Below are 18,205 nucleotides of genomic sequence, written 5' to 3' on the forward strand. Positions count from 1 at the left end.
TTGGATGTTTTATTGATAGCTGTGATTATTGTTTCATAGTCGATTTGATCATGTAGCAAGGTACTTAGCAAGTTCACTGCTGGAAACGCGTTTTCATAATAACTTTGCTTGCTGAAATCCGCTGGCGCATTCCAGAGGCGAATTAAGTACACAAGCATGCTTGTCGATAACCTAAAATTAAATTGTACTCATTCCTTTATTTCACTTCGAGAGACGAAATCTGCAAAGATTTTGTAGGTACACCTATATCGTGTCCAAACTAAAAATCATACCTTCTTGCATTTAAAACAACCCCTAAGACTATACGAATATGGGTACATAGACGTTTTGATTATTTATTATTGGGCAGCTGAGATTTATATGTAATGTGATTTATAAGTACTTACTCTCAGTCCTGTCAACTTAACTACATTGTATTTTCTGTTATGAAACTAAGTAGTTCATATCCATTCATAAATAGAAAAGATTCAATCTCGGGTCAAAGATATATAGATACTTATCCTGTTATTCTTCTACTCTTGTAGGTAATTTCAATACACATATATTTCTATTTTTAGATACTTACTTTTTAAAGTAGATACCTACGTTACAATGTAACAGAAAATTTAAGATCAATATCTGTCTACACAGAATACAAATACCTATCTGATAAAGCGATCAGAAACGCAACAAAAACTTTTTTTCCGTTTATAATAAAGGAATACTCATTGTGGAAATAAAAGCAAATGAGGTCTAAATATAAAAATAGCGTCACAAATACTCAGTTTCTTTTGCTGCAACTTTACAGTTTGTTTACAGTTGAAGAGTTAATTGAAGAAGCCAAAAACCCGATATCATCTTAGATCTAATAATGAGAATTATTTACTTTTAATTATCTGTAATAATTAGGTAATCTGCTAGCTAGGTAGCTTTAAAGTCTTAGCTGAGAATGCATAAAACCTAAACAGCAAACACGAAAAAAAAAACTGAAATATTCATAATGATGTGATGCTTGAAAAGAGCGTAACTTTTGATCAGATAAACTAGATGAACACGTGTCCGCATTGGCACATATCTCTTATTATTATTATTTCTGACCTTTTCCTGACTACACGAGTAAGTAAAAGATGACACTAATTACGAACTAATCATGCATTGCGAGTCTTAGAAGGAAAACATACTAAGATTGAGAAAACACACAATAATATAAGAGTCACTAATATGTATAGGTACATAGAGTTAAATTTGTAACTTTGTTTTTTTGTTAGGGCTGAATCGATCTTGGGTGTTAAAGGCTATCCTAGTTACCATAGGCGAAGACGTGGCGAACCACATATCATGTTAACTTTAGAAACAAGAGAACCGGCTCCAATAATCCATATCTTAATTTTTTTTAAGTTTTTCTTACTTTCCTGAAAACCGTATCAAAATCCGTTTAAAGGATGGCTCAGCAGAGCATCGCGAACAAACATCAAAAGATCAAACTGAGAAACATTTTTTAAGGCGGTTAATGATGATAATCTGATAAAAACAGAAATAATTATGATAAATTATGATTATTACATAATCATTATACTCTATTGAGGACCCAGAGTTTAACTTAGTCTACGGTCCAGGAGTTTAAAAGTCAGATAATTACAAAGGGGCTTCCAAAGTAATCTGTTCACCTGTTAAGAGATGGTATAATCATGGTTATATATTTAGTAGCCTTATTGTGAGGTTTTACTTACGGAAAAATGATGACTAATATTACACCACAAAACGCAATAAGATAGGTCAGCACTCGTGGTCATCTATAAGACGTCATTTGGAATCACGGTTCTTGGAACTTATATAAACGCATCACGCGCATTACTTAAAAAGGTCCTACAGGGTTTTATTTGTTGCCTGCCTTATTATGGCCCAATTAATAATAATAAATATATTATATAGTGAATAAATTGAGAAAGATTTGACAGGAGATATTTGTTGTTGTTGTTGTTGAGAGTTGTTGTCCACCCTTAACATTTTTAACTAGAAATTACTTAAAAATTATTTATATGGCAAAACAACGTTTGCCGGGACAGCTAGTACATATATATACAATTAAGTTAGTAATTGTAAACATTGTTGTAGTTCATATCAGTGCGCATTATTTGTAAGTATAATGTGAAAAATAAATAGGAACTTGAATACATTATATATCTATATATGACTGAAAGGTTAGGGTCAGCTGCATGGCTCAATGAAGAAATTGAGAATCAAATAGTTACAGGTTGCTACCTCATCGCCTACAAGAAGAATCCCAAGTTTATAAGCCTTTTCCTTAGTCACCTTTTTCGACAGCTATAGGAGTGGTGTGGAGTGTGGAGTGGAGTGGTCCTAATTGCAAGTGCTGGGTACCCCACGGATCTATATACAGCACGGCAAGGCACGGCATGTATAGTATTTATAATATAGCGAGGTAACTATTGAAACTCTATTTCATTGTATTTTTATGGCAACCTAGTTTATAGCCTATCGTCGGACAATAGTATTATTAACATTTTTTAATATGATCTACATTACTACATAATATGTTTTACGACCACTTAAAACCATCTATAAATTGAAAAATTCAAAATAAATAAAAACTCCTTTTTTTTTACAATAAACCTGTATATTGATATATAATATTGCCCGATTGAGCATGTAGTGGTAGCGGTAACGGTTGATTTGCTCCTCCTTATAATTTTTAAACTATTAGGTACCCATAGATTTTTAAGCTTAAAATCACTCGAAATATTTTCAAATCCAAAAAACCTCATCAAAATTTTTTCGTTATTTTGGATGCTGAAAATTATTTAATTCAGCCTGATATACAGGATGAATTAAATATTTTTCTTTACTAGTCTGAAGAGCTCATCTTAAGTTTCAGTAGTCTTTGAAACCGGGTTACCATGACGTAATCCGCTGTAATTCAGTGACAAATGACCTCTGGGCTCAGACCACATCCATTGATAACTTATCAATCTCGTATAAACCAGTATAATCACTTTTCGTTTCACTGCAGAGTTCGCCGATGTTTTTTACATAACAAACGGAGATATTAAACGCGTGCATGACTTTATTAAGTTGATATAAACAAATAATAAATTAGTCTGGAAATTAAGTGGAGCCGGGTTCTGTTTGCATCAACTGGGTGCCCCGTATTATTTTATGGTTACGTTGACTTAAATATATAACAGTAAACAATCTTGTAAGTAAACTGGAACATGAAAAAATAAATTATTATCTAACTAGTTACAAAGTACCTACTGTTTAATGAAAAGATTGGCTGACCGTAAACAAAATTTCTTCACAATACTTTTATTTAGTATCTAGTAAGCAAGTATACGAGTTGTTGACTTGTACTCGTATGTGTGTAAGGAATACTTAGGAACAAAATTGCAAGATAAAAGCTAGTAGGTAAAAATTAAACATTCTTACGCAAATTTCATTAGGGTATCGCAATTCTACTTGCCAACCCCAGAATACGTGATCAAAACATTCGTTCACCTAATGACGTATCATGACGATAAAGTGAGAAAAACAATCGTGGATAGTCTAGTTATCTCTAGCAGCTCATCATTAAATTTAGGGTTCTGTAAATAACACAACATAAGTTTAATTAGTTTTTAATTTATGTTAATAATCGTTATTATTATCGTTTTCAAAGTTGTAATTGTAAATCATATTAATTAAACTAAGTTCATACATATGTTTGTTGCTGCTTCGTAAATAGATAATATCAATATTTAATTAATAAGTATGGACCTCGTAAATAAATTTGAGACGTTTATTTACGAGGTCCACACTTATAATAATTGTAATTAATAAATCTTTTTCAGTCTTTTCAAGAGTATGTTGTGTAAAAACAGTCTGAAAGATTACCCACACTACAGCATTTGCTTGACCCTATAATCATTTAGGTGCACTTTACTTTTCTGTTCTTACCTGAAACATATTTTGTTTTCTCTCAGGTTATGCCTCAGAAAAAGTCTAACTGTGTAACAAAAAAATATAACCTGCGGAGATATAATTAATAAGGTATATAGATTTAATGTGACCTCAGACTCCACTAATCTGTTCCCAATGTGTTGGTAAGCTCCTGATAGCCACTAAAGATAACGTGAACGCCAATGTAGGAGCAGCAAAATCGCATGTTTTCTTGTCATGCGAGTTTTTTTACAAAGGTTTGATATTATTTACCTTTGCGTGTACGATCGCGTTCATATCTGCAGTCATAGTTTTAAAATTCTTACGGGTTAAAATAGCGTGCACTGTGGTTCCAATAGATACACACACACATGCATATTTAAAAAGAATAAATATTCCATCAAATGAATACGGTCTTTAATACCAATGATTACTAAGAAAAACAGTTTATTATTCTATGACATATAACATAACAAAACAGAAAGAGACGGTAATCAACGATGGCCGAACTGGGCCCGATAATTGTCGATCGAGATATCGTCGTCTCTCATTATTTGCATAAGATTTGCCTATAGAGGGGAGCCTGCGACTGCCAGACTTATGACATTTCAATAAGGTTGAAAGTTTATCTGCACACGACCCTAACATAGGTAGTGGTTCCTTTGAAAGTTATTGGGTAGCAATTTTATTACTTGTGTGAGCAAGTGAGATCTAAGATATATTAGATAATCTCGCTTGCTCACACTCGCTTGTTCTAGTTACTAGCGTTACTTGGATTTCGAAGTTATTCAAGGATTTTTTTTGCCTATTAAAAAAAAATTGTGTTACTGACAATTTTTAATGTTTCAAGGTGCCAGTTGAACTAAGTAACTGACTGACTAACTAACTGATATCTAAGAATTACAAACACGGAAAGCTTTCTTCAAACACGGAAATCAGCAAGAAATATTAAACAAGAGGGAGAAAATAAAACATTCAATAATTAAAATTAGTAAATTTTATTAAAACAGTTTACCTATAGTTTTGTTTACATATTGATGATTATATAAAGCTATTATTACACTACCTAATTGTATCATCTACTTATCTCCTGTTATTAAGGTTACAGCTTAATTATTCGTTTTCATAAAGAAAAGATATTGAAGCTGTCCTTAAATACTATCTAAGTAATGTAGTAGTAGTTTTAATATAAACTGGCAGAACCTTTCACGCACTATATGGACTCGATGCACAGGGCAGTTGTCTTGCACAAATGATATTGTTGGCATATCATCAATCGGATAAATATACCGCACAGTTGGTAACATGGTTTCTTCCAGCACTTGCACATAATGAGCAGCTGTAGCGCGTCCTACTATCCACACCTGTTCCCCAGGTCCAGCAGCACTCATCCAGCCCCACATATTTACAGATATGTGTCCAGACTCCATATTTGGCACAATATTTTTTTCTTCATATCGAGTTGCATTTCTTCGCCATAAATGAAGCCTACCGTGTAGTGATGACATAAACGAACTTTTCGTCCGTAAATATCGCTTCTTTCCAGGCAAAATCCAAATACTGCCGAGCAAATTCTAAACGTCTTTGCTAACTTATTTCGGATAAATACGGCTTTCTTGCTGGCTGTCTGTGGTGTAGTCCCTCACGATGCAAACTCGACGAACAGTAACCACTAATGTGTCGAACTGTTCCGCAAATGTTCTGGTCGGTATGAAGCCATTATTTTCGTACTGTTCCACCATGGATCTCCGCTGTGTGGCTGTCGCTGTGTTGATTATTAGCGGACGACGGTCGCTGTGCGGTCGACTTTTTACACTACCCTCTTCTTGATGGCGCGTTACCCAACGTTTCACCGCTTGTTGTTTATTGTGTTATTTGTGTGAATGTGTGAGTGATAGCAGCGGTGCAAGCTATAAAGATTTGCGAACTATGACTGCAATTATGAACGCGACCGTACCTACTGTTTAAATATCTAAAAACACACTGAATCCATGAAAATATACATAACCGTGACTAATGTTGCGTCATAAATTATCTGAACATGTCGAAAAATACGAAAATTGCATTACCACGGATCATAAAGAACATGATTTGTAAGTTTAAAGTTTATCATTTTTATCACTTGGACCTTCATTTGAGATATGCATTGGTTTGGTATTTATATCGTATTATCATATCACATTACCACGTCACGTTGTGATAGGAAACGTTAGATGTTAAAAATTTATTACTTATACTTAGTTATGAGAAATCCTTATCTAGCTAGTTAATTACATATTTACTTAGGTACTTCATATGAAGCTACTTAGAATTTAACTTTAACCTGAAAATGGCGAAAACTACTTATTAAGGAATTTAAATAAAAGTTTAATAAGAAAACCTTATGAATATCGAATTATTACATACAGCGAAATTTGAATCATAATTTAATCTAATTAGATCAGTGTGATTAGGACTAAGATTTTCCTTATGTCGATGTAGATAAGAAAGCAAAAACATTTACCCAGACATCTAATAGTTATTTATATTTCTATGATCAAACACAATCTTATAAAATTAATCATTGCACGAGTTCACATCTCTTCATGTTGATTAAATCATTGTCTGTACCAGCACCTCTAGCATAATGGCACGCGCGACGCCGTTTTTATCGCGCGAAAATATATCGCTGTTTCGCTTATTATTATGACGTAATAACGTAGTTAGCCCCGATTTCGTCCTTGTGACGTCGATTGTTCTCACTGGACAAGTGCTAGTGGTGCGCCAATGACCATGATCCTAGATTAGGTAAGTCAAGTTTTTACACAAAGGGAACACATTTTCTTGGAGATCACTGGCATATCATACTATAGGATCAGTGATCCTATCCATATAAGATCATCAATGGTAACAACATCCATTTGCCAATATATGTAGGTTTCCTCAAAATGTTTCTATCACACCGTATAATTATCACATGTAAGCAACGCCATAAAATTAATTACATAGTAAGTACCTACTCGTAATATACACTTGGTACCTAAGTTTATAAATATAAGAAGTGGAGAGATTTGCATGTAAGTATATAATTTAGTAGATATATTTTGTCTTGACGGCACTTGATAAAAGGCATTCATACACATAATCACGTATATATATACCTTGCGGGATAGACAGTGCCAATAGTTTTGAAAAGACTGAAAGGCCACGTTCAGCTGTTTATCTTAATGATAAAATTGAGATTCAAATAGTGACAGGTTGTTAGCAAATTGCCTAAAAGAAGAATACCAAGTTTATAAGCCTATCCCTAGTCGCCTTTTACGACATCCATGGGAACGAATGGAATGGTTCTATCCTTTTTTTTAATTGATGCCGGGAACTACACGGCACTGATAAAAGAGGTTATAGATATTCAGGAGTAGCGGAATAGGCTGTTTGAATCCGGATCTCCGAGAAAATGCTAAATTAAAATACTTAGCTTATCTACTTAAACATAATCTTGAGCGGAGGTTCCCCCGCGCGCATCTCTTAAGTACACATAGCAGGAGAAAAACATTTCATTCGCAGTTCTTCTCCCAAACGTGTTCTACGTTAATTGTGTTATACTTAATTCTAACAGTGATTTGTGAATGTGAAATTCTGCTAAATTAGTAAAAGTTTTGTTATTAACAAACGTTACTTCGACTCCTAGGAATAATAAAAAGGTATTTAAAAAATCGTTTATATATCATTTTTTTTTTCAAATAGTTATTTATAAACGCGTAAAAATACTTGCTTTTACCCGCAGCTTTGACCGCGCGAATTAAGCGCCACCAACACGCACGAGCTTAGCGGCACCTAGGTACAGTACAGGTACAGGTTTTTCGCAAATTCCACGGAAACCATAATTTATAGCGGGACGAAATATACCTTTTCTAATTCATTCTCCGGCCTCTCAACTCACCTACGCAAAATTTGAAGGGAGTTGGTTCAGTACATACTTAACGCTTGAAGAAAATCCAAACAAAAACTCAAACTTACCCTAATTTCGCATTCATAAACTAACTAACACTAATTTAAAAACATGACAAAATTGTACAGTCTACAATTAAACAAATCAATCCAAATTCACTGCACATCCGCCTTAATTAAACATGTTATTGTTCCAATAGGTAACTTAATATGCGGTTGACTGAATACATAATTACATAATTTAATTTCAATGAAGAATCCATATTATCTATTATAAACCTATATATAAAGGTATATAAGTATTGTTTGTAGCGAGAGAAATAGGACAGGCTTAGAGCTGAACTCTTAAACTTTCGCATTGCATTATACTTACTTACTTACTATTTATAAATAATAAGTAACGAATATCAATCAATTAAGAAGTTAAAAAAGAAAATCAATGATAAAGTCCGAGACAAAACAAAGGTCGTTACGTGCGCGTTTAATATTATGCATTATTTATAAATAGACAAAGGGTATTTAATTAATAAATCCAGTCAAAACAAAGATTTTCTAAAAGCCAACCATATAGCAATGCCCCAGGGCAGGGCTTAGCTCCCAGGGGTTTTTCGAGATAAAAAGTATATAGGTAATATTCTTTCCATGTACTTACAAAATTACATCAAATACCGTCCAATACCTAGATTTTGGGTCAACAGTAATTTCGCATTTATTCTAAAATTAGAAAGTTGTAAGATAGAAGTACATAAGTACCTAGTAACTTATAAAAAAACATTTTAAAATAATGTAAACCCAAAATTAAACAATTAGGTAATTGAATCGTATTCGTTGATACTAGATACGTGCCCAGTACCCACTTACTACCTATATAATACTTTTTTGTACTAAAACAAAATAAAAAATAAATCTACCTTTTTAATTGTCTATGTTAGGTATGGCGTTGAAATGACGTTTGAAATTTGCGTTAATTTTTTTAGAAACAATATTTTTGAAACGCTATTATAATAATTCAAAGTAGTTACCTACAATACAACTTTAGTATAAAATTAAAAACATTCAATAAATACATAAGTATGAATACATAATACATAAATAAGTATAAAAAAGACGGTACGTAGACCTAACCTACTTACCATTATGTTTAATTTTCTTGCATGACGTTTAATGACATTTGAATTTAGCGGTAATTTTCTCCAAAATTTTCTTTCAGAATCAAAACAAACATTTCAACCAATAGGGGGATCTGAATCGATCGACAAGTAAAATAAGAAACGCGTTGATTGGTTGAAATTGGAAGCACTGTGGCGCCGCCCCGACCTTATAAATAAGACTGCAAGCGCGCGCTTGTTCTCTTTTCCACAGTGTTAATTCAGGGGGATTATATCGGGTTATTTTTGTGAGCTAACTCTAAATTCAGAATGCCGGAGACATCAAAAATGAATGGATATGCAAAAACAAATGGACACAGTTTTGACATGGAAGATGGATCAGTGTTTTTGTTCACGTCAGAGTCTGTCGGCGAGGGACATCCAGGTTAGTTTCCTTTGCAAAATGTAGCTGCAGGAATCGTGCAATGAGGAAAAATGGCCGCTTCTAGACATGTGCGCATATAAAAGTATCGACCACGATTTAGATCTTTACTGCAAATGTATATATTTTGGTGTATTGTTTACAGGATCACAAAATATAAATGTACCTGTTTCATTATGTTTCCACTGCATGCAATGTTTTATTACATCATTTCGCGGTCAATTACAAAATATCATTGTCAAAATAATCACAACACGTGGTTCTAGAGGCGGCATGAAAGATTCTGGATAAGTAATTTGGTTGTGTTTGTGAAACCAGTAAATAAACTATAGTTCTAATTGTTGGTTTCAGATAAAATGTGCGATCAAATTAGTGATGCTATCTTAGACGCACATTTGAGGCAAGATCCTGATGCGAAAGTGGCTTGCGGTATGTAACATTTTCTATTCGTTTTATTACAAATATCAAATATCGAGCATCACGGAAATCAATCTTACTAGATTTATATAATTGCTAAACAATTACAGAAACTGTCACAAAAACGGGAATGGTATTGTTGTGCGGAGAAATCACATCAAAGGCAAATGTTGACTATCAAAAAGTGGTCAGAGATACTGTGAAGCACATTGGCTATGATGACTCTTCTAAAGGTAAACATTACTGTTACTGTTATTGACATGCTTAGCTTATTGGCTTTGAGCCATACCATGAATAATATACTATACCAAGTTTATAAAAATGTTCCATGTATTAGGTTTTGATTGGCGAACACTGAACTTATTAGTGGCAATAGAACAACAAAGTCCAAACATAGCAAATGGTGTGTACACTGACAGAGAAGAATTAGATATAGGGGCTGGAGACCAGGTATTACAAATTATGACCTGTTGCACGATACAAAATTCCAGGGTGGTTCATCTAAACATAAATGCATGAATAATGGGACATTTTTGGCTATATAATAAACTGGATATTGTATAAAAATATCTTTTTTGTAAAGGAAATTGAAACTTGAATGTGCAAATTGTATTAATTCAATGATTTATAGGGCTAACTTATGAATGGAATATTCACCAATCACCTTGTATATCATCATGGCTGGGTTTTAATTTGTAAGAATATTGTATTTATTTTTGTATTCTGTATTAAATCAAATTATGTTCTAAAAAAAGTCTACCTAATTTTAGGCAGATTTATGAGTCTTATAGGAAAAAAAATTATTGCCAAGTTGGTAATTAAGGCATAATGGCTTCAATCCTAGGTGTTGGACACCTAGCACATGTTAAGAGATTACAAGTCATTTAAAAAGAAATCATATATCATATAACACATATAACTAATGAGCATGTTGGGTTCAGGGTTTGATTACAAGACATGCAGCGTCATGCTCGCTCTGGACCAGCAGTCTCCCAACATCGCAGCAGGGGTGCATGAGAACAGAAATGAGGACGAAGTTGGGGCTGGTGATCAGGTATTAAATTTATTTCAATAATATATTTCATAATTGAAAAGTGTCTATATATATTTGAAATATAAATATATTTTTGATGTAACTTATTCCTGGTTGATTGAATCACTTAAACCTACACAAGTACCTACCTGTTCAGATGTTTTGATAATATTGCAAAATCATAGGTTTTGGGTTCACCTACGTTGTATTTCATTCTGCCTGTTAAACATCAAAACCATATTGGCATGCAAGTCATAAAATGTGGTTGACCTAATGGATAATATTTTTTTCTAAGCATATTGACAAAAAATTGACGATTTTTTTCATTTTTTGTAAAGTATTCAATGAGTTTATTTTGTACTTGTTCCTGATAAAATAAATAATATTTTTTTTCTTTAGGGATTAATGTTTGGATATGCAACAGATGAAACAGAAGAATGCATGCCCCTGACAGTGGTCCTTGCTCATAGACTCAACCAGAAAATTGCTGAGCTTCGGCGAAATGGCGAATTTTGGTGGGCTCGACCTGACTCTAAAACACAGGTAAAATTCATTTACTATTACTTAAATTGACTGATTACATTTAACCATCTTCATTGAAGATTGAAGCAAGATAAGGCATAAGGTGGTAAAAATAATGCCACTTCAAAAAAATCAAAATGTAAAAAAAGTCACCCTTTCCCTTTAACACCAAACAAAAAAAGAACATTTTTTGCCAGCCAAAAACTACATTGACTTCTCATTACCATTTCCTTGTTTTAAGATAACTTATCTAATTCATTGAACTCTAAAATCATTCAGAGCTATCTGGGCATATATGGCCAATAGGGATGTGGACTATTTTTGGGAAAGTGTTTAAAACCATGCATAAGTACCAAATATAACCCAAACTATTTATTATTATTTTTTTATTTGAAGTAATACCTTTAAAATAATTTATTTAAAATTCCATTTAAAATTTCGCGCTAAAACGCGGATACCTGTCAAACGGCCGCTGTGATGTCACGCGTTATAAAATATTGTCGAAGTTGTATGCAATGAATAGTTATTTCATAGTTGTGTGATAATAATATGAATTCAAAATTTTATAAATATTGTGCGGTGCCGCAGTGTAAAATTACAACAATTAAAACACCTGAAAAACTGTTTATTCACGTTCCACGTACAAAAACGATGCTGAAAAATTGGCTTCAATTAGCCCGTCGGGATCCGGCACTTGTATCTACACAAAGTAAAATGTATTTCTGTGAGGATCATTTTGATGTAAGTTTGATAATATTTGTTACATTTACTTGTATTAAAATAATTTAACTCTTCAAGTTTTCAAAGACGAAAACTCGAATTTTTAGGTTAGAAATAAAGTAAACAATGTTTCGTAGTTTCATTATAGTTGCATTATAGTAATTAATGATATGGAGAATTATCCAGAATATCTTTTGATGGGCACAGTATCCCAGATCAGACTGAGAGCAGGTTGTGTACCAAGAAAGTTTGCATGTCAACCCGATAGAAAAGACGAACCGAAAACATAACAACTCGACTATTAGCAGTTAAAAGGCAAAGATTGGAATCAATAGCGGAATGTGAAAGATAAAAAGAACAGACTCATTCTACACAAAGTATTTCCGTGGCTAAGAAAATCGGACGGTAATCACGGTAATAATATGATCCAAATATCAACAAACACCATAGTATTTGACAGCGAAAATTCATGTATTGCAACGCGTGACATCACGCATTTTGATTGGTGTTCATTGTCACGTGACTTGAGGGTGAAATATTTAATTACATTTTATTAAATAAAAAAATAATCCCTTGTTTATTGAGGAAAATATTGTGTTTTTTATTATTTTTACTATAGAAACTACCTTTTCGTGGTAAAATTTTATACTTATTTGAGTACAGTCCACATCCCTATTATTATTATCAAGAATTTGGTTCTAATGGAACAAATAGTTATTTTGTAGTTATACCGAAATGCGGTTTTATCATATTCCAATTTTACTAACCCACAATATCATTAATAATGCTTATACATGTATTAAAAACATGAGAGGAGTGTAATTAATTCCAGAAGAATTATTGTTTTGTTTGTTTTTTAATATTTTATTAAATAGAAGAAACTAAACTTGCTAATTTGTGTTGCCACATACAAGTTCCATTTGTGAATACCTATAATCAAAAGTACATCCCACTTGATCTTGTAACCCGATATCATCATATCAATATCAAGTACGAATTGTGAATTGTCGCGCGCAGCAACTACGCACGAATCTGACACTGATTAGGTCTGACATTGGAGATGCAGACCACACAGTCTGGACATGTGATGCTTACAGTTGTTTTAATTGATTCCGCCCATTGTACTTTGTAATAAGTATGTGTAAAGTTTCTAATATGCTTTTGTTCATGTACAGATTGTAGAGGCTTAAAGTTATGAACTTGGGACTTTTTTATTTCATGGTATAGTAACCTGTTTGGATTTTCGATCACTATTTGATTATGTTCACTTTGAGAAATGAAAATGTGATATGTATGTACAGGATTTATTGTTTGAGAATATTTCAATATGTTCGGTGAACTAAAATAATATTCAAGCAATTCTGTTAATTTGTTGTGGGGCCATGATGGTCTATAGGTGTAATAATTCTGTATTAATTCATCTAAGTTTCGAATTTATGGACTATTTGAGAATTGGGATCACTAAACATAAAATCAATAACTTTCTTCTGGGGGATTACATAATTACGAGTAAATTTTTATGGTTTACAATAACATCCTGGTATTTACAGGTTACTTGCGAATATACGTTTGCGGGAGGCGCCACTGTACCACAGAGGGTGCACACTGTTGTTGTCTCGCTCCAGCATTCTGAGAAGGTAAGTCATTTTTTTTTCTCAAATCAATTTAATTTAATAAAATATAATTTAATGAAATTAAAAAAAAAAAAAGAAATTTTCGTGGTCCCAGATCCATCGCTTAAAAATGATGAATAATTAGGGATTAATAATGTGCCAATAAATATTTGAATGACTTAATTATTGTTATGGTAGTATTAATCTTAATGTTTTCTTCTGACTATAACAAATATAAAAACACGATAGGAATTATCAATTTATAAACTTAATATTCAAAACATTTTAAGAAAATAATAGTTTGAAAATATTTTTTTGGTTGTGATGAAATAGTAATATTGCCAGTTTCTTATCAAACTCACAACTGTGAAGATAACAGAGCTGTACTTTTGCTTTCATCACAGGTTTACAAGATTATTTTTTTTTAAACCATCTCGCTTACATTTATTAATTTTTTTATAATTATATGTAGTTACTTTTATTATAATTTAATACCCATAAATTACAGCTTTTCACAGTTTGTCAAAGTTTCACATAAGATAATTATCAACTAAGTCTTATCTTAGAAAATCCAGAAAAATATAAATAAATAAATACTTTAAAATAATTTTGTGTTTTCCTATTCTTTATTTTCCTCTCTTATTTTTGTAGATAACTTTGGAAACATTGCGTGAAGAAATCAAAGAAAAGGTCATCAAAGAAGTGATTCCCCCTCAGTACCTTGACGAGAAAACTGTCGTTCACATCAACCCATGCGGATTATTCATTATTGGTGGACCACAGGTAAACAATATACATGATTTAAATACTTTGACATGATTCTACATATTTGATCCTGATCTAGATATTTTTTATGCCTATCCCTATAATATTATAAATGCGTAAAAAAATTGTAACCCTGCCTGTCTATTACGTTTTCTCGTCTACCGAGTTGACCCTGAGGAAGTATATAAATAGAGGGAGAAGTTAAAAGAGAGGAAGAACTTTTGTGTGGAAACCTACCCACCACGCGGATAAAAGCTAGTTCTATATATTTCAAATTATCAACATAATTTATTAACAAGACAATGATGAGAACCATGCGATGTAGTGCGACAGAATGTCGGTGGTGAACACACGCATGCTGCCTTCCTACTGATGTCTTGATAATATATTGTTACCCATGAAAGAAAATGTATATGGGTGTATTAAACGAAAAATAGTGTTTTACCTAATTATTCCAGTCCTAATCTAGTCTATGGTAAATCTAGTATCAAGCACACATGGAAGTGGTTTAGATGTTGGTTCCATATGGATTTTGCAGTCGTATGACAACCTGTTTTGGGCCAGCATTTTAGGTTGCTACTATTCATCCATATGGGTAGGCTAGATCTAGCTGTGAGGACATTACTTTATTACTGATGTTAAAGTTGGCATTGTCGTGTAATGAGTTTTCTTATCTTAATTAAGGTTTTTTATGCAAAAAAAGTAATTGGTACATGGTCGACGTGGAATTTGAACCTGAGCCTCTATCCGCACGCATTTTACATACATACACATGATCACGTCTATATTCCTTGCGGTGTAGACAGAACCTCTTCCATTCAGATATTTGGCTTAATGGTGGAAATGAGATTCAAATTGTGACAGGTTGCTAGCCTATCGCCTACAAGAGGAACCCGAAGTTTATTAGACCACGGGCTTAATAGGCCGACGACGGTCTAAATGATGTTTATTCTCGCCTCATTGATATTGATTATAAACATTTCCAGTCCGACGCGGGTCTGACTGGGCGCAAGATAATCGTGGACACGTACGGCGGCTGGGGCGCGCACGGCGGCGGCGCGTTCTCCGGCAAGGACTTCACCAAGGTGGACCGCTCGGCCGCCTACGCCGCGCGCTGGGTGGCCAAGTCGCTGGTGCGCGCCGGCCTGTGCCGCCGCTGCATGGTGCAGGTACTCCCATATACAGCAACACCTCCCAGAGTCCCTGACTATATAAGCCTTTCCCCGATTTACTTTCAGTCAGGTTCTGCCGCTAATATATTGTGCAGACATCATACGTCACGATTTTATCCCTTGCGAAGTGGAGAGCACATTGTCAGAATTACTTAAAAATCAAAACAAGTTTCTTTTTCCTTCTAGCTTTAATCGAGATGATTATTATAATTACCGATTTCATTTACCTAACGAGACAATGATGAGAACCATGCGATGTAATGCGACAGAATGTCGGTGTTGAACACACGCATGCTGCCTTCCTACTGATGTCTTCATTACGAACTTAACATCACTTTACAAGGGAATACATACTAACAGTAAAATATGCATAGTGATAAATCTTTTGCCTATTGAATTTTTTTCTTTAAATAAGTTTAAAAAGATAAGCTCATAAAATAAAGTAATAATAAAGCGCTTGTTAAGTCGCTCTATTCATTGAGTTAAAGATGGATTATGAGTTCCCTATACAACCTGTGTTTTATTTTTTCAGGTGGCATATGCTATCGGAGTGGCTGAGCCGCTTTCTATCACCGTGTTCGACTATGGTACTTCTCACAAAACACAACAAGAACTTCTTGCCATCATTCGAAACAATTTCGACCTACGACCTGGCAAAATCGTCAAGTAAGTTAAGACAAATGTTTTATAAACTTTTTCACAAATGGAGTGAGATTGTATGAATCAATAAATTTTTACTGAGCAAATCCAGTTAAACGAAAATCAAACCCTACACCAGAAACCTCTTAAAAGATGCTAACTGGTATGGCCAAAGTAACCTGGGATAACTTGATTGTACTATATATACATGGGATATACCCCTCGCATATAAAATTAATAACGTTATTTCTTATTTACTATGCAATCCACCCAGCGAAAAATAATTTCAATAAACAGGTGTAAGATAGCCAGCCAAACCAGTTACAATATTCCTTTGCTTTCTTCATTGCATTTATTATATATCTGTTTTCTTTTGTCTTTTCAGGGAGCTTAACCTCAGAGCACCCATATACCAGCGAACGAGCACATACGGTCACTTCGGCCGCGAAGGGTTCCCGTGGGAGAACCCCAAACCTCTCGCCGTAGAATGACTCGCGACGTGAGGTCTAGAAATTTGTAAATATTCCACCAGTATATACAATTAATCTACGTGTGTTTTGTAGAACGCGCAGATCCAACGCGGCATCTCTATAGACCATGACTATAGTTATTAACAGACATTCGCATTAAGTATGGCAGTGCTGGTCAATTATTTAACCGCTTCCATCTAATTCATCTCATTTTGTAATATGCGTGCCATACTGTAATTTTTCGCTCGAAGAAGCGTATTTGGATGACAAATCGCTTGACAAAATAAAACTTGAAATATGGGACCGCACAATTTATATTAGTTTCATTGCATGTGGACTCTAGATTTCAGAAGTTTGTCTTCCCTGTAGAGAAAAAGAAAGTATCGTAGTTCCGAAATTTACTTGTGATGTTAGTTAATAAAAGTACTTTCTTTATTCGAAATTGTAGTAAAATAATTCGACGACAATTAAAAGCCTGGAAGTAATTGTCTGTTAATAGCTTTACATGCCACAAATCACTCGCCGCTGTAACTGACGCGATATTTTATAGTCAACTACATTGGCGAGTCTCAATGTAATAAATAAGTATTCATTAGTTCGTTATATAGGAATAAAGCGGTGCCGTCATTTCTGAATTTTGAGTTAGTTCGGGGGATGAAATAGGCAGTTCTATTGTTTAAGTTTTAATTGTGATTTATTACACTGCCTTTTATTTCGAAACGAAGGCAGTTGAGATGTAAAATGAACTGCCCAGTGCTTAAATATTGATTTTTTTATATATTTTGTTTGCATATATTTACACTTCTTAAATAATGAACTGCCTTCTTTCTCGAATGTTTATCGTGAGCTTTGTAAGTAAGTGCTATTATTTATCAGTAGAGTAGACTACTTTCCTGATCGCGTCACAGTGGAGCGAGTACCAGAAGGATGTCTCGTCCCTCTCTTCTCTCGCTCACTGCAAACATTGTGCTGCGCGTGTGAACGTTTTACCTCTTAAGATTATCCATCGTTTGTGTCAGTAGTATTTGCATTGTCAAAGTTCACCGTGTAGCATAGTTTGTGTTGTGTTTCCGAAAAGGAACCAAGTGGAAAAGAGCCATTTTGAAAACACACCGATTCGTTCAGGGCAGTAGTGCACTGTGCATTTACTCCATAGTTTTCAGTAGGTATAATTATAGGCGCAACGCTAACCGTACGTTTTATGACATTAGGGAGTTATTGTAGAATTTTAACTTTAAATATTCGTAGAACGGTTAGTAAATTTTGTGACTATAATTTTTTTGATCTGTTTGGCTAAGACCTGTTAAAAGTTTTTAATTAACTTACTGTGGATTATCGATTAATCGGATGTGTAATTTCAGACTAATAAATAAATTATGTTCACCCGGGACACTATCGGGAATAAATGAGTTTTATTTTAGTTACATGTTATTATTTAAATTTAAAGTTATGTCTAAAAAACCTGCTCGGTAAAATATA

General features: G+C 33.7%; 1 protein-coding gene across 4 annotated transcripts; it reads left to right on the forward strand.

The window, feature by feature from the left end:
• The first annotated feature begins 7,451 nt into the window (after positions 1–7,451).
• On the forward strand, positions 7,452–18,146 carry LOC106134703 (S-adenosylmethionine synthase). 4 transcript variants are annotated; one of them, XM_013334809.2, is made up of 12 exons: positions 7,453–7,598; positions 7,682–7,746; positions 9,056–9,378; positions 9,727–9,804; positions 9,903–10,025; positions 10,130–10,242; positions 11,225–11,368; positions 13,618–13,704; positions 14,332–14,463; positions 15,432–15,614; positions 16,150–16,283; positions 16,642–18,146. In XM_013334809.2, the coding sequence occupies exons 3-12, from the start codon at positions 9,264–9,266 to the stop codon at positions 16,745–16,747; spliced, it is 1,215 nt and encodes a 404-aa protein (XP_013190263.1). In that variant the 5' UTR covers positions 7,453–7,598; positions 7,682–7,746; positions 9,056–9,263; the 3' UTR covers positions 16,748–18,146. The 4 variants fall into 4 exon arrangements, with proteins under 4 accessions (XP_013190262.1, XP_013190263.1, XP_013190261.1 ...); XM_013334807.2 differs by lacking the exon at positions 10,130–10,242 and adding an exon at positions 10,734–10,846 and having other exon boundaries at positions 7,455–7,598; XM_060945954.1 differs by lacking the exon at positions 10,130–10,242 and adding an exon at positions 10,734–10,846 and having other exon boundaries at positions 7,455–7,598; positions 7,682–7,735.
• Positions 18,147–18,205: the final 59 nt, after the last annotated feature.

The sequence above is a fragment of the Amyelois transitella genome, chromosome 9 (assembly GCF_032362555.1).
Source record: "Amyelois transitella isolate CPQ chromosome 9, ilAmyTran1.1, whole genome shotgun sequence".
Taxonomy (NCBI): domain Eukaryota; kingdom Metazoa; phylum Arthropoda; class Insecta; order Lepidoptera; family Pyralidae; genus Amyelois; species Amyelois transitella.

Coding starts and splice junctions, on each gene's coding strand:
- LOC106134703 (XM_013334808.2), top strand. CDS start 9,264: ATGCCGGAGACATCAAAAATGAATGGATATGCAAAAACAAATGGACAC. Junction 9,379..9,726: donor TGTCGGCGAGGGACATCCAG/GTTAGTTTCCTT, acceptor TGTTGGTTTCAG/ATAAAATGTGCGATCAAATT. Junction 10,847..11,224: donor AAGTTGGGGCTGGTGATCAG/GTATTAAATTTA, acceptor TTTTTTCTTTAG/GGATTAATGTTTGGATATGC.